Source organism: Filicampus tigris, chromosome 6 (assembly GCF_054856515.1).
Source record: "Filicampus tigris isolate MCC_2025a chromosome 6, RoL_Ftig_1.0, whole genome shotgun sequence".
Lineage (NCBI taxonomy): Eukaryota > Metazoa > Chordata > Actinopteri > Syngnathiformes > Syngnathidae > Filicampus > Filicampus tigris.
This window is the reverse complement of record NC_141222.1, coordinates 27,989,406-28,006,484: the sequence shown is the minus strand read 5'-3', so window position 1 is coordinate 28,006,484 and position 17,079 is coordinate 27,989,406. Positions and strand designations below refer to the sequence as shown.

At 40.4% G+C, this 17,079-nt stretch overlaps 1 protein-coding gene and 1 long non-coding RNA gene across 6 annotated transcripts in view; one reads left to right on the top strand and one right to left on the bottom strand.

Annotated features, from left to right (window-relative positions):
- The window catches only part of LOC147146592 (uncharacterized), a 23,853-nt gene extending 13,555 nt beyond the window's left edge, over positions 1-10,298 (bottom strand). For 3 of the 5 annotated variants that reach the window (XR_015087134.1, XR_015087135.1, XR_015087133.1), the window contains exons 1-3: positions 10,051-10,298; positions 6,771-6,863; positions 5,169-5,287 (exon numbers count right to left, since the gene is read on the bottom strand). This is a non-coding gene — a long non-coding RNA (uncharacterized LOC147146592). The remainder of the gene's footprint in view (positions 1-5,168; positions 5,288-6,770; positions 6,864-10,050) is intronic. The other 2 variants (XR_015087136.1, XR_015087132.1) reach the window with 1 other exon arrangement.
- Positions 1,212-17,079, top strand: LOC147146591 (beta-1,3-N-acetylglucosaminyltransferase lunatic fringe-like). The gene is made up of 8 exons (XM_086033550.1): positions 1,212-1,661; positions 8,987-9,035; positions 11,764-11,866; positions 12,531-12,684; positions 13,408-13,493; positions 13,587-13,746; positions 14,008-14,087; positions 15,290-17,079. Exons 1-8 carry the CDS (start codon positions 1,311-1,313, stop codon positions 15,342-15,344), a joined length of 1,038 nt encoding a protein of 345 aa, XP_085889676.1. The 5' UTR covers positions 1,212-1,310; the 3' UTR covers positions 15,345-17,079.

Here is a 17,079-nt window from a genome sequence, read left to right as displayed (position 1 = left end):
AGGAGGGAAGGGAGAGGGGGAAGGGGAGGGAGAAAATCCCAAAGTGAGGCTCGGAAAACAGTGACCTCGCACCCGGAATCCTGCCACACGCTGACGGACAAGCTGATGTGCGGACAAAAGGGGAGACCCACAACAACACACAAAGGGAAAACTTGGAAGTGGACTGTAAAGTATCGTAAACATGAAATCTTTCTTGACTAAGCGCACAGGTTCTCTTTGACGTCACGTTTCCTATAAGGTAAACACAAGGAAGAAACCCTTTGGTCATGTGTGGGCTTATTTTCTTTATTTTACACATATATACATTAGTATTAGTATTTATAAATGTGTATATATATATATATATATATATATATATATATATATATATACATACACATATATACATATATACACACACCCGCATATATATACACACACACACACACACGTATATACATATATATATACACATATATATCAAATATGTAGTTTAATGGTAATATAATTTGCCATATTTTTTGCTTTGTTTATTTTATATTAATGTATTGTCATATTTGTGGTTTGGTTGATCTTATATTTTTGTTTATGTTTCGTGTATACATTTGCATTTTTATAGTATATATTAGTCTTTGCTTTAAATTTGTTTTCTTCCAGGATATCTTGTTCGGTTGTATTGTTTTGTTTTCTATACATTATTTAAATCGTTTAATTGTATATCATTTTTATATATTTATTTTGTTTTTGGTTTATATTTTTACATTACATCTTTTTGTTGTTTTTTGTGTATTTTTTATTTTTGTAGTATTTTTAAATATATGTATGTTGTTTTGTGTAGAGGCTTATCTTTATCTTTTTTTAATTGGTACTTTTTTATAGTCTTATTTTAAAAATAGTAAAAGTAGTTTTATTTTGCTTTTATAAATGTATTTGTACAATTATTTATCTATCAGGATTTTGTGTATTCTTTTATTTTTATTGTTTATTTTACCTAGAGCATATGTATTCCTTATTGTATTTTATCTTGTTTTTGTTTACTGTATTTTGTTTTTTAGCTGGACTTTATTTAGTTATTTCATATTATTTTTTTATTAGGGTGGGGGGGGGGGGGCGCGATTTAAATGGTCTACTTAGCCTCGCCCTAAAAGGCGCTCAAGTCTCCCATTGGTTGGTTAAACAATCCAGCACCGCCCATTAGTGGCGCTTCCTCACACAATGTGAACTGCAACCGCGTTTGTGTTCAGTGTGACCCAAACAACACCAACTGTTGCGTTCTGCAGTTCGGTTCGGACCCAGATGAAAGAAGTGGTGAACACCTTCACGAACGCACCATGTGGAGGTCCGCGGAGGACCGCGACCGGGACCGGGACCGGGACCGGCGCCAGCGCCGCCGCGTCGCCGTCCTCTGCCTGCTCGTGGCCGGCGTGCTCGCCATCACTCGCGCGCAGCAAGAGGCGGCGGACGGAGCTCCGGAGAGCGGCGCGGTTTTTACGGACTACTTCAGGCAGCTTAGCCGGCAAAGGAGAGCCATAAACCGGCCGGCGCGGAGCAGCGTCCCGCCAGAGCCTGGGGCGCTTCTGATCGCGGACGACGTGTTCATCGCGGTCAAGACCACCAGCAAATACCACAGCAGCAGACTGGAGCTCCTTTTGGACACATGGATCTCCAATAATATGCAACATGTGAGTTTATCAGCTCATTAATATTCCTTTTTCACTTTTTAAAGTATTTATTTTAAAAAGAAGCGATAATGAAGCCCTTGAAGGTTAGTAGCTTAGAAGTCGAATTGTATTCTAAAGATTGTATCGAAAGCTAATTCCTGGGGGGTTGGGGCATAATTATCTTACTAAATAACCGCCCGAAGTTAATGAATTAAAATGTGAGCGGGCCATCTGTGGCCCACAAGAAACCCCCAAACGTGGTCCGCAAATAACTTCATTTCATTTTTAAAGACAACCATATCCATTAATGGGAAATTCAGATGAGCTACTCCACCTAATGTTCTGGGAAAGTTTCGCTCTTGGTACTTGTCACTCCTCACCTCGACTTAAAGTAAAAAGCAGACATCTATAAACAAACAATAAACTAATTACATAAAAACCGTAAACACAATAAGTAAACACTAAAACAATGTTGAGTCTCATACCAAGTTGAAAGCCAAAGGAAGAAAAATGTGTTTTAAGAGGAGTTTTCAAAACGAACAGAGGCAAACTCCTCTTTGAGGGATTCCTGGCACTAAAAGGTTCATCACTGCTGGCACTAAAGGCTCCAGGACATCTCAAGAGGGTCTTCTTTCGGCTCCAGTAAATCACCTCAGAACTGTAGTTGAGATGGTTTATACAGTAGTTCCAGGGAAAATTTCCTGTGGTTGAAAACTGCTTTTCGTGTCATTTGTCCAGTAACTTTTAGTGCCTGGGTCTTCAAGTTCAGTTTGTTTGGGACTGTAGACCATGTTCTCAAGGTTCCAAGCGCTCTCAAGAGAAGGCCAAACCTTAGCAAGGTCATCTTTTGTCACGATAAATTATCTCCGAACTGAATTTAGACAGTACTTCCTGGTACTGAAAGGTTCTAATCAGATATGTTCAGCAATGCCAAATGTTCCCGCACTTCTCCAAAGTAATATCGCCCAGTATGGTCTTCTCCTTTTGGCCATGGTTAGACACCCCAGAACTAAATTTAGCCAGTAATTCCTGTGATCCAAGGTAAAGGTTTGTCTTCATACTTAAATTTGCCGTAACTGAAAAGTTCAGCACTGCAGACCCAGTCCCACCCAAAGGTTCCTGGACTTCTACAAAGTAATATCTTCTTTCAGCCCTAAATTTAGACAACACTTTCCATGGTCTGAACCCACAATGGTGCTCCAAAAGTTCCGCGTTCCAGGCTAATGAAAACAACTATTTAGGCCATATTTCCATGCAGGAACTTTTACAATAGCTCTTGGTACTTGTACTTCCTGGAAGTGAAAGGTTCCATGCTGCACGCTCAGTCCTGTACTTTTAGTTCTTGGATCTTCAAGTCCAGTATTTTCAGGACTGCATACCCTGTTCTTCAAAAGTACCACCCTTTTAGCAGGGTCTTCTTTTGTCTCAATAAATTACCTTTGAACTGAATTCAGACAGTAATTAGTGGAACTGAACGGTTACAATCAGATATGTTCAGCACTGCAAAAGTTTGTAGACCTCCAAAAAGTATGGTCCCTCAGTAGTCTTCTTTCAGGTCCAGTTATTACCCCAGAATTAGATTCAAACAATAGTTCCTACGGTTCAAAGTCATAATGGTCCTCCAAAGGATCCTTGGGACAACCTAATGGCGACTTGAGTCCCCACTGATCACGGAGACGTCTCTGGAACGTCTTCTGGAGACTGGCCGGGTCCCCAGGGCGTTGCGATCAATTGAAACATTTGAGACATATTTTTCGGAAACCTTGTACAGAGTTCAAGTCTGCGGCCTCGGAGATGTCGCAGACACTCATCTGTCTACAACTGGAGAGACATCTCTCTGAGGTCTCCGAGACCTGCTCGAGACCAAAAAGACAGAAGAGACATCTACGCTATTTCTACGCGACAACGCTTGGCCCACTCGGCCACATGACTGAGCCCAAGACATTGAAGCGTCGCAGATATGTTGCGGCGACTTCCGGGCAAACTGGTCGCCCCAGTGAGAGCGCAAGTAATATTTTGGTCTCTTGAGTGGTCACAACTCATGAGTCGGTCAGTCCAGGAAGTGTCCAACAGTGAGATAAGGACATTTTAATTCTTGGTACCAACAGTTCCAGGAACTGATAGGTTCAGCACTGCAGACCCAAGTTCCTACATCCACCGAAAAGTTCCTGGGATTGAAACCTGCTATGTTGGTCACACTTCCAGGTATTTCTAGTTTCTGGGTCTCCCAGTTTGGAATGTTCAGAACCGCAGAAGCTGGACCCATGCTATGGAAAGTAGTAGCCCCACCATGAGCAGAGTTTTTTGGGGTTTTTTTCCCAGACAACAGTTTCCACAGTCTAAAGTCACAATGGTTCGAGGTTGTCCCATTTCAAGAAACGTTTTAGTTCCTGATATTTAACATCCATTTATCTTGTAGATCCTGGGACGAAAAGATTACATCAGGTCCAGAATGTTCATCACATGCAGCTGATCATGCGACGGTTCTTCTTAAGAGACAATTTCAGCGTAGCCTGGCTGTTTTGGGCTAGAAACTAACTTGGTTAAGTGAATTGTTATTTATGAGGCCGGTCGGATCACACGGCAGGATTTCCTGAGTCGTAAAGTCGGTCGGAGGCGAAGTGAGCTGGCTTTGAAGCAACAGGCCTCTCTCTATTGTAAAACAACAGGGTGGTCTTGGGCCTTTTGTGATGCGTCACTGAGTGCACAAGAGGTGACGAGTGGCCGTGAAATGCTGACCAATTCCGACCAACATCTTAAATGTCCCGTATTAATAGCCCCCGGTAGGGTTGCTCGATTATGAAAAAAAATATCAATCATGATTATTTTGGTGATAATTGAAATCACGATTATTTTTTTTGGGGGGGGGAACAAAACAAGAAAATATTTAAACGTAAAAAATATTTTTAGACCAGACAAAACGGATTAAATTACTTGTTATAAAATACAATTTCAAAGAAAAGTTGCAAACGTATAAATTCAAGTATGATTTCCTTGTGTAAACAAACATATTGCGTTGGATATGAATATAAATAAGCATTTTTTTTACGATTATGCAAATTTTGTAATCGTGGAGTGTAATCGCAATTGTAATTGAATTTTGATTAATTGCACAGCCCTAGCCCCCTGGTGTACAAAAAAAAGAAAAGAAAAATGTAATTATGTAATTGCTGTAATTGACAAAGCGCTATGATCCTCCGCACCTTTGATGTGCTGTCGAAAAACATCAATACGTTGTGTGAAAACAAACGGAAAATGTTGGATTAGTCAAGCCGAATAAGTTAAATCTGAAAAGTTGAACTGGAAAAAAATGACCGTAAAATCCATTTGATTATTTGGATCTTTTTTTTTTTTTTTTTTTTTTTTTTACTGACTTCTGTATTGCTTCCCATTGACCCTCATCTGTGATTATGTCTCAGTGTGTGCGTTTTCTACTTTTGAGGGTTAATCATGTGTGTGCGCGTTTGTGCACAATCAGCTGATTGTGTGTGCGAGAGTGTGTGAGAAGTTCTCACGATGGAACATTACCTGTTTCCCACGCACACCTACATGCTTGAAGAATGCTGACTCGTGGAAATAATGCCGCAACACACGCACACACGCCCTGGAGACCTCAGCTGATTTCGCATGGGAAGTGGCGCCCGTGGCTACTCACATACACACACCCACACACACCAAGGTTACTATAGTTGAGGAAAACTCACGCAATAACTAAAACTAACAGTGAGAAACATTGTCATCATGAAATAAAAAAAACTAACTGAAAATGCAAAAACTACCTAAAACAATTATAGCAAAAATGTCCTTCGTTTTCGTCACTTTCATACATGAGCTTTCGGGGGTCTATTTTAAATACTTTTTTGGCGGGCATTACTGTACGGCCGTACGAAAGAAAGAAGGTCCAACGGTCATTTGGGAATTGTTTACTTTCATCCATCCATTATCTGTACCGCTTCTCCTCACAAGGGTCGCGGGGCGTGCTGGAGCCTATCCCAGCTGTCTTTGGGCAGTAGGCAGGGGACACCCTGAATTGGTTGCCAGCCAATCGCAGGGCACACAAAGACAAACATCCGCACACACAATCACACCTAGGGGCAATTTAGAGTGTCCGATCAACTTACCACGCATGTTTTTGGAATGTGGGAGGAAACCGGAGTGCCCGGAGAAAACCCACGCAGGCACGGGGAGAACATGCAAACTCCACACAGGGAGGCCGGAGCCGGGATCGAACCCACGACCTCTGAACTGTGAGGCGGACGTGCTAACCAGTCGACCACCGTGCCGCCCTGTTTACTTTCAACTTACGACAAAATACTTTGTGTCCGATCATGTAATGTACATATATATAGATACACATATGCACACACACAGTTGAATACTACTACTAGTAAATAGTGCGCAAATTGTTTGCAGTTTGTCAAATATAAAATTGTTACACTGGTGCTTCATTGTAAACACATTACTTTGCAATCAAAAGCATATTTTTGTAGCTGTTAATATTGTTTCCAAAAACAACTGTTCAGATGTGAGAGGCAAGCGATTCAATTGCATTTTCACATGCAGCAATTCTGCAAAACGCCATAGATGGGCTAACAATTACCATGGGGGTTGTGGTGTAACAACCATTTAAGCAACAGATATTTGACATGTGGACAGACATAGCAATACCCGCAGGCATATATTCTTTATCCTCCGCAAAAATGGCTACTATTACTTCATCTGAGCGAGTCACTGTGAACTCTTCTTTGTGTGCATTTATAGGTCTGTATTATACTGCCCCAAGGTGGACACCGTGCAAAAAACAGAAGCAGCAGCAATTGTTCATTGAACAGAAAAAGAAAATGGGCCAAACACTTTTTCATTCTTTACATTCGATGTAATTGTCATTGCTGTATGGTTTTTTTTTAATTGCAATATTATAGAGTGCTGTATTTGTTATTTAAAAAAAACCATGACTTTTTCTATGATGGAGGCTGGAATGGATTGATGGCATTTCCATTCATTTTAATGGGGAAAGATGATTTGAGTTACATACGTGGTCACGTAACAAATTAAATGTGTAAAGGATCCAGATTAGCATTAGCTGCATCAGTTTATGCTAATCTGGGCCAACACTGCAGCTCTGCTTACCTTTTGGCATTGACATGATAGTTCTTGTCAAAGGGGCTCTTTTGCATTGAAACTTCGGTCATCTTCGCGGATCATGTCATTGGTGGAGAAAATCTGTGCGGGGGTGGGATTATGCAAATTAGCCCAACCGTGATTCAACAATTCGGTGAAAATCAGGATGATTTTGCTCACGGGCACATTTTTAGAAATAACTCAAGATTTTGCTTGTTTACTTTGACACTTGATGGCACTGCGTCTAAACACCTTTAGACTCAATTTTATTTGTATTTGTATTTCTCATGCAAGAATTACGTGACAAAAAAAAAAAAAATTCGTTCGTGTTTTTTCTTTTGCTGCTATTTTCACTCATTTGCGGCTCCACTGTTGTCCTTGAAAGTGCGTAATCATCGGCAAAGCATTGGGAAATATCAAGCATGAATAAACTTCTATTATAGCCACGCTGCATAAATTATGAAACGCTGCTGCTGGCTGGCTGGCTGGCTGGCCGGCTGCACTCACACCGTGCAGCAGGTGTTCCTTAATGCTAACTGTAGCCATCAAGTGATTGATTAGCGTCTTGTGATGCTTTACGCCTGTGATGCGGTGTTTTTACACTTGTCATAAGACTGCTGCTCGACAAGAACATCACATTACTTGAGGAATGTATTTAAGACACACAGGCACAGACGCGCACACAAAACACGCTTTTTGACCGAGAGTGGAGGTTTGGTCGACTTCCTGTGGAAAGTCAGAAGGGCCTGCTTGGCTTCCTGCAACCATGCTGACCCCCTAAATACCATCAGCTGTCACATAAACAAACGCTCAAAATACACACACAAAGACACACAATCATGCAAAGCCGATGCGCGCGCACACACAAAAAAAAAAACACAAAGCGCAAATGTAAAACCATGCTAACACGCCAAACACACACAAAACACGAACAAAGGCACACATGTACACGCAAACATAACACAAACAATCACACAAAAATCATACAATAAACACAAAACAGATGGGCAAACGAACACAAACATCCTAACCGGGGCGGAGCCAGAACCTGGCTAATGGGTGGGCCTGGAAAAAATCAGGGTGGGCCTGAATATTTCTCTCACTTCGCATAATCCTCCTGTCCAGACACGTCGTATATTCAAATAAAACGACAAACTGAATAATATGAAGTTCGGACATTCCTTAGACAACCACAATTATGCCATTTTTAATATTCAATAAAATAAAAAACACAACACTAATTAAAAATAATTCAATAACAATTTAAAAGTTTTTTTTTTTTTTTTCATGAATCCTACTGGGTGGGCAGTCTGTCAATCTGGGTGGGCCTGGGTATGCACAGGCACATGGCTCCGCCCCTGATCCTAACACCCCAAAACATCTTGTAAACGCAAAAAGGCCAAAACACAAGCAAATAGACAAAATACTCAAAAAAAACTAAAAAAAATAAAATAAAAAAACTCAACCACTCAGGAAAAAAAGACTCAAAAACAGGCAAACACATAAAACATTGTTGTGTCAGCCGCTGGGGTTGACTACAACATTCAGACAAAAACACAAATCGGCAAAAATGTGCACAGAAAACAGACAACAAAAACACAAACTTAGGTGCACACACACACGAACACATGAAACACATTCATGCAAAAAAGTGAACAAAAAAGACAAACATGCAAAAAACAAACACACATTCACACAAACACACGCACAAGCAGGCACATATGCCTATTAACACACACACACACACAAAAGTCATACACACACAAGCAAATAGACAAAACAAACAAAAACACACAAACACTGACAAAGACGCAAACACACGCTGACACACAAACACAAATTGGCAAAATGCACGTGCAAACAAAAAACAGGCACACACACACACAAACTCGCATGCACACAAACACAAAAAGGAGCAAACACACACAATCATGCAAAGCAGATGCACACAAAAACACATGAAACAAAAATAAAACCACACACAAAACACACAAATAGACCCACGCGGAAGCATACAACACACACACAAACACAAAACTGACACGCAAACAAATGCACACGGACACAAAGAACACAAACATCCTAATAGAAAAAAAGTCATCCAAAAACACACAAACACAGCCACTAAAAGACACAAACACACACAAACATGCACACTCAAGAGTGCAGCTGACGAGTCAAACACCAAGTGACTCCATGTTTTTTGTTTTGCTCTTTTTCTTCAGACGTACGTGTTCACTGACAGCGAGGACTGGGCGCTGAGAAAGCGGATGGGTGAGTGAGTGACACACAAACACACACACACACACAAATGGCAGTGTTATGGGCATCAGGAAGCAGACTACTGCTGACTTTGTGTTTCCATGGCGAGCAGCAGACAGGAAGTGAACGTCAGAAGGGAGTTTGTGCTTGTGTGGCCTGTGACACGGAAAGGCCCGGGGGTTTGATCCCCTGGAGCAGCTTTTTTTTTTTTCCACAAATGTATACAGTCAACTACTGAGAGGTGACATGGCAAAAAAAAAAAAAAAGAATAATAAAGTGTGGCCAGTGGCCAACACACACAGAAGACTACTGATAATATCTGTTTTGATATTTTATGCCCTCCGAAAAGGCTCATCAGAAGCACACAATGTTACAACTCGTGTTTGTCTTTGTTTATTGAACAAAGAACCACAGGTCATAAACCTGAAACAAAACGGATAAACATGATTCCACAATGATTCAGTTATCTTCTAATGAATTACATATATTGTACTAATAAGTTACATAAACAATTGATTATTAAGTAAGATAGATATTTATAACTATTGTCAATTCATTGCCGCTGTTGAAAATGTACAGCACATATCGACTTTATTTTAACAACAGATTTTTTTTAACAGAACTTATTCAAAAGTCATTTCCAACTATAATGAACGTCATTACCCATAATGCATAGTGGCAATGGCTCATGCGCACAACGGCTCTCTGCCGCCTGTCACCGGTAACCAAAGAAACTCGCTGCTTACAAAATCACTTTCACACAGACTTCAATAAAGTCTTCGCAGTTCATATAGCTGTTACAAAACATCCAATACACCACAGTTCAAAAGTACAATATCAGTCACTTATTTTGTTACGATCAATCGCGTGAGCATCTTGATGCGTCCCCGTGCGCGAGCGTCCGCGAGTCGCAAATTATATAAACTCCCCGTTTCATTTTCATTAGTTTCCAGTACTGGCGCGGACACTCGGACATATAATAGTAGATGCTAATGAAGTAATATAAATAGCAAAATGGCATGACAACCTGGGTAAGTAGATGGCTACATCCCAACGGGCTCCTGATTGCCGGTTCGTGTGAAATCACAGATGATAATCAACTGGTATTTGTAACCTTTGCACCGCGCATGCGTACACAACACCACTGACAGAGCCGAAAAAAAGAATAACAAATAAATGAAGTGTAAACGTGAGAAACTTTAAGAAATCATTGTTTCACATTTACCTGAATATGATAATATCAAACTACCGGCCAACAGCTTCATAAATCTGTCCATTACGTAATTCAAAAGTCTTAATATCTTTCCCACGAACACGACATCTGATTAGTAAATGGAGCGCACCTTTGCCAGGAACTGCAATATGCAACCTTACTGTTTCCATATATGGTGCGCTCCTTTTGCTTTCCCAACTGTCCAGGAACTAGTTAAAAAAGTGTTGTTGTTTTTTAAAAAAAAGCACCTATTCGCCCTTGATGCCGGAGAAATCAAGGTGGTATACTAACACTGGAAGCTAATGTTGAAGCTAATATTGAAAGCTAACGATCTTGGTCTAGCGCTAACATTACAAGTACCATTGGAAATTAACTTCAGAAGCCAACACCGGAAGGTAACTTTGTAACATAAAATTGATGTATCATGGCAAGTTAAGGTTAAGGTTAAAGCGGAAGTCAACCCCCCAAAATTCTTTGCAATAACGCAAATAATGTTCTATGCGCCTTCACTAGTCTAAACATGGAATTCTGATTAATATCGCGTTTGTGGAATATGAGTTAAGCAGCAAAATTCACCCGTAACGACCAATTACGACTCACTTGTTTTCTGAAGCTGAACTATGATTGGTTGTTACCGGAGCAACTGTGATGTCATTTTCAGTCGACAACAAGTGGCAAAATGGCCGCCCCCTTAGTTGGACAAAAATGGGGGAATTTTACTGCTAAACTCATATTCCACAAACGCAATATATATTAATCAGAATGCCATGTTTCAACTAGTGGGGCTGCTTTCTTGTAAAGAAAATGTTTGGGTTGACTTCAAAGGATAAACAGCTAACATTAGAGCTTCAATATCTAACATTGGGAGCTAACATTGGAAGCTAACCAAGAAGCTAATGTTTGGAGGCTAACATTGGTGCTAACACTCTGCCTCTCCGAACACACCCACTGTCAGAGTAGTGCACAGGTGTCAGAGTGAATTTAGGAACGCACCCTATAATTGGAAGCTAACATTGGAGGCTACCCTGGAAGCTTGTGTTGGAAGCTAATATTTAGGTCAATCTCAGAGCTAATAACAAGCTAACACTGGTCTTCCTTAGTTCTAATGTTGTTGGTAACATTGGGAGCTAACTTTTCCTTAGTTCTAATGTTGTTGGTAACATTGGGAGCTAACTTTGAAGCCAATGTTGGAAACATTTTTTGCTCTAAAATGGTAGCTAATTTCAGAAACCAATATTAGACGCTAAAGTTTGAGAGAATGTTGGAAGCTAACTTGGGAATCTAACAATGCATGCTAACATTAGAGGAATGCACACTTAATAAGTTAGGAGATAAATAAAATGTTGACTATGTTAGTAGTACCATGTTAGAAAAGGACTAGCTAGTGTTGGCCACCAGACTGATAACCGGCCGGCTTGACAGCAGCGCGATAGAAGACTCCATGTATATATACTTTTCACTGCAGTAAAGCGTATGTACTTGAAATGAACAAGCATTAACATACTGTTATGTTGTTGTGGTCATAAGGTGTTCACCTGATCAACACCAACTGCTCGGCAGCTCATAGCCGACAAGCGCTCTCCTGCAAAATGGCCGTCGAGTACGACGCCTTCCTCAACTCCGACAGGAAGTAAGTTACACACAGTGTCGTGACGGTGAAAACTGCTCGCATGTGCCGTAGATGTGATTCTAACGGGTGATGTGTCGGAAATATTAAATAAATACTCTTAGTGTTTAGATCAAGTCAAGTATTAAATAATTATGATTATGCTAACTTCTGTGTCGTGACTCGTTATAATGCCAAGTTCTAATCATGATACCAGTACTGTATCTAACTTCATGTGTTGTTACTGCTTAACATGTCAGTAATATGCTATTTCTTAATGCACAAGTATAATGCAAGTGCTAACGTGATAAATAGGCAAACAATTTCATAAACAGAAATGTTCGTTTATAATCACTAGGCTAAGAGTTAATATGTCAAATACACAACTTGCTATTGTGTCGTAAGTACCTGAGCTGGGCACTTGACCCTTTTTTGGTGGTGCGTCCTCCATCTGCGACCTGGGTACCTTCCGTCCTCGTCCCGCCATCCTTATTCATAAAAATAATCGTCCTCCGACCCCGTCCGTCCTCGTCATTTTGAAGCGCTCCCCTCCTTCCGTTCCGTTACGCAGGCAATTAATTAAGGCGGCTCTGTGTCAAAAATATTCCAAGCGCTGATCGTCTCATAAAAACGATGAACTTGTCATAATTATGCTAAAAGTGCTAATTGCTAACCTGTGTGGTTGTAGGTGGTTTTGTCACATGGACGACGACAACTACTTGAACATGGGTGCCCTCTTGAGGCTGTTGTCTGAGTACAGCCATACGCAAGACGTCTACATCGGGCGGCCCAGTCTGGAGCACCCCCTAGAGGCCACCGAGACGCTCCCCAATGCTAAAATGGTACGATGTTAGCAAATGTTAGCAAATGTTTGCACTTGGACACAGTGGAAATTAGCATATTCACAGTACAGTATATTAGCAGCTCGCACATTTACGACACATCAGCAGATAGCATATTTACAATAAATTAGCAGTTAGCATGACATTCCACCAACAATGTCAAGCACTTTTTCCGACATGTTTTTCGACCACTTTTGGCACTTTAGCATAGTTACGATACATCAACATTTAGGACAATGTTAGCACATTTGCGCTTAGCATATTGACGGCCTGTTAGCTTACTTATCGCTCGTTAGCAGGTAGCTCATTTCAGAGGTGGGCATTTTACTCAATTTTGCTGGTCCGTCATTCGTCACTCCGTCATTTTTTGTGACGAACTGAATTGTAATCGTAAGTCCATCAGTCAGTCAATGATTTTTGAAAAGGTCACTCTGACGCAAAACGGGCGTCCGTCAGTGACTGACCAGTCCATCAATCTGACGGAATGCCCACCTCTGGCGCATTTACTGTATAACACATTAGAAGTTAGCATAGCTACAAGAGAAGAACATTTATTCCAGGGGAATGTTGGCATTTAATAGTTAGGACCCTCTCAGCATATGTATGACACTATGGAATTAGCACATTTGCAACATGGTAGCGTAGCATTTCACAGAAAGCTAACCTGTGTGTGTGTTTGTGTGTGTGTGTGTGTGTGTGTGTGTGTGTGTGCGTGGTACGCAGAGGAAAGTAGTTTTCTGGTTTGCCACGGGGGGCGCTGGATTCTGTCTGAGTCGCAGCCTCACCATGAGGATGCGACCTTGGGCTAGGTACGACGTTTTGTTACCACCGTGTACGCTAGCATTTTTTTGGGGGTGTGTGTGTTACGACTCTCAACTTATCTATATCGCCGTCCATTTTAGTGAGGGCGCCTTCTTGTCGACGGCCGAGCGTATCCGTCTGCCGGATGACTGCGCCGTGGGCTACATTGTGGGCGCGCTATTGGGAGTGGGCCTCACCCGCTCGCCACTCTTCCACTCGCACCTGGAGAGCCTGGCACTGTTGACACGGGTGCATGAACAGGTACCACACGCACGCACACTGCTTCCACTAACAGCATGGCTACGAACAGAGAGGAGTTTTCAAAACACAGTCAGCGTCAACTTTTTTGGTGGGGTTGGGGGGCAATATTTTTTGAAAATCGTCATCTGCTTTTCTATAAGCGAAGGAGAAATATCATTTAAAATTGGACATCGGACTGTTGTAAAAATAATGATCGTGAAATGTTTTAAATGTATTTAGTTGAAGTCCATATCAGGCTGATGGTTTTGATGTTTTGATCAGGTGACTCTCAGCTACAACAAAGATGAGAGAAACACCATCAATCTCAAAGGACCATTTTCAATACAACAAGATCCAACAAGGTAACACATCAGATGTTATGAAATTCTATATTGTGTTAAATATGTAATATGTTAGCTTTGAAACTACATTTAAAATGTGTTGCTCGCTCATGACGTCACCTCATGTGTCATTATCTCCTTGAAAGTGCCACCTTGGATGCTTAGCTTGTTTGTTACAAGGTTAGCTAGTTAGTTGGTTAGCTACTTAGTTTAGGTTAGCTGATGACTAGTTACTAGTGTAGTTAGTTGGTTTAGTCAGTGTGTGTTTTGATCAAGTTTAGTTTGTTTGTGTTTTTTATCTATCACTTATTTAGTCCGCTATCGAAATATAGTTTTGTTTGTTTTCGCTAAGATGGCAGTGTTAGTTAATTAGTTTTAATAATCACGTTAGTTAGATTGGAAGACAGAAATGTTAAAAAAGGAAGTTAGTTGTTAACTTTGTTCATTTTAGAATCATTTGACCACACTTAAGCAATAAGTTTCTTAGTTCACACATTCATTTTGAACAAGGTTTGTTTGTTACGCTTTGACCATCATTAGTCAGTCAGTAAGTTAGCTTACTGGTTAGCAAGTGAGTTAGTAGTTGGTTAGCTACTAATCACTGACGGAAGCCCGTTAAAAATCAGAGCCGGACCAGCCTATAGGCGGGTGCTATTTCCCCCCCGCCCCCCTGGCCCCGGAAAAAAAAAGTGAATGACAGACGACGGAAGGGTACCCACACTCTAGATGGATGACGAATAACGGACGCTCAATTTTTAATAAGATGGTTATTTTGTTTTTGTCTGGTTGAAAGTTAGCAAGCTAGCGAGTTAGCTGTTTGATTAATTTGTTAGTTGGTGAGTGACTTTGCTCTGGTTGGTTAGTTAGCAGGTGAGAGGTTTGTTTTTTGTCAGAAATTCAGTTAGCTTGTGAGTAAGTTGGTTTTCAATTAATTCATTAGCTGGTTGGCTAATTAGTGAGTTAATCAGGTGGTTGGTGGGTCAGTTACTTGCAAATATCCTTAACAACTGTCAACTGTAGCACCACGTATTTCTGTCCAAGTTGTACGCATTTTGTACATGGGCTGCTCTCATCTGACTTCTTTTTTTCCCCCATTTAAGTGTTGACGCAGTGTGATTTGTTCTTGCTTTTCTTCATTGTTGCTGTCATCTTATTGTGAAATGGCGCCTTCCAGGCATTGTGACGCTCACGTCCCCCATTTTCTGTTGTGTGCGCGTGTCTAGGTTCAAGTGTGTGCATTGTGTGTTGCATCCACACACACCCTGGTGCCAGCGCTGAATCCAGCCGGACAATCAAAAATTAAATAAATAAAAAAAACTCTCCCACTTTGGGAAATTAAAGTACTGAACGATCCGGGAACAGACATGAAGGAGGTTTGTCTTCAGGCCTGAACTAACTCTCGAGGAGAAGTCCAACTTTTTGGGTCTTCACAAGAACTTTTTATGAAGTATTCTGGCAAAGTTTGAAGGAACAAGCCACATCATACAGTATGTCTTTATGTATTTAGCCACTCTTAATACTGAAATGTGTCCACTTGACAAAGGCCTTTGGTTTGAGTTTTTTTTGTTTCATCCATAGCCAAGAAGTCATTTTTCTTGGTTTCTGAAATTGTTTTACTGTATTCCAAGTCATTTTTCATGTTAACGTAAACACTTTTTGTATGACTCGCCAAGAAAAGTCGTGATCCTAGGCATCAAGAAGTGTTTTTTGTTTTTAGATGGAAGCTAAAAAATGTGCATCTTCGCTTTTACCTGCTTATTCAAACCATCAACAAAACAAGTTTTTTGTATAAAGGTTTTTTTTTTTTTAATTATTTTAAATCAGAACCACAAAGAAAGGTTATTTTTGTATATTTTGGGGGTGTTATTTTTATCCACACTACATAAAACCTCCTTTTGTTTTTTTTCCTGAGGAAAAAAATATCGTTGGATAAAAAAGAACATAAAACAAAACAAGAAAAAAATCGCTATAAAGTACCAGAGAAGTCATTTTTGTCGGACAAAAGTTAAAAAAAAAAAAATGTTCGGTTGTTTTTCGCCAAACCACCTTAAAAATCTTTGTTTTGTTTTATAAAAGCACAAAAACAATCTGGCATGCATTTGACAGCGTTTATCTTCAAACATGGTCTGAATGGAAAACAGTTTGCTCACGTAGCCTCAGAGACAAGCTAGCTAGCGTTCACGCTCACTCCAGCTGTTCTGAGGTAAAAAAGCCTTCTTTTATTGAGTGCATTCGATCATTCAGACAGCTGTCTTCTTTTTTTTTCTCTATCAGCTGCCGTCGTCCGTCACGTTGTTCTAAAGCTGCATTGTCTTTTGATGCTTGGCACGCCGCGCTGGACGTGGCTGCAAGCACATGTCGGCAATACTCATCCCTAAAACACAAGCTTCTGTTCAGCATTTGTAGGCTTTGTGTTATGTTGAAACTAATCAAATGATGCATTCATGGAGGCTGCATTGTATGATCATGACAACATGATGTTACATTACAACGTGAACAGAAGCTTAGGACGCTAACTTAGCCGATTTGTCTTCCACGCCAAGGTTACCAATCACTTTGGGGTTTTTTTGGTTCGTTTTTTTTACACGTGTAGTATGGGTTTGAATGAAAATAGCAACTATGCTAATTACGCCGTCGTCGAGCTGGTTAACTCACAACCAAAGGAAATCTTTGTACCGGTACGCCATATTTAAATGGACATGACATTAAAAGACATACAGATGTTTTTAGGTGGATTTGGCTTAAAAAAAATAATAATAATAATGTAGAATTATAGACTCATCGAATGGTAATTTGTGTCTTTTCAAAAACTATGAATACAAAACCTTTATTTGAAAGTAATCTTTTGAAGCTGCCTAATGACTCACATTGGGTCGTCATGTATGAATAAAGTTTTGTTGAATTACGTGTCTGTCATATGAATGTATGCGATACACTCTCAGCTTTCGCTCCAGCATCTGGACTCTACAAGTCGATTTTGTTGTTGATGATGAAATAAAACATTTTGCTCAAA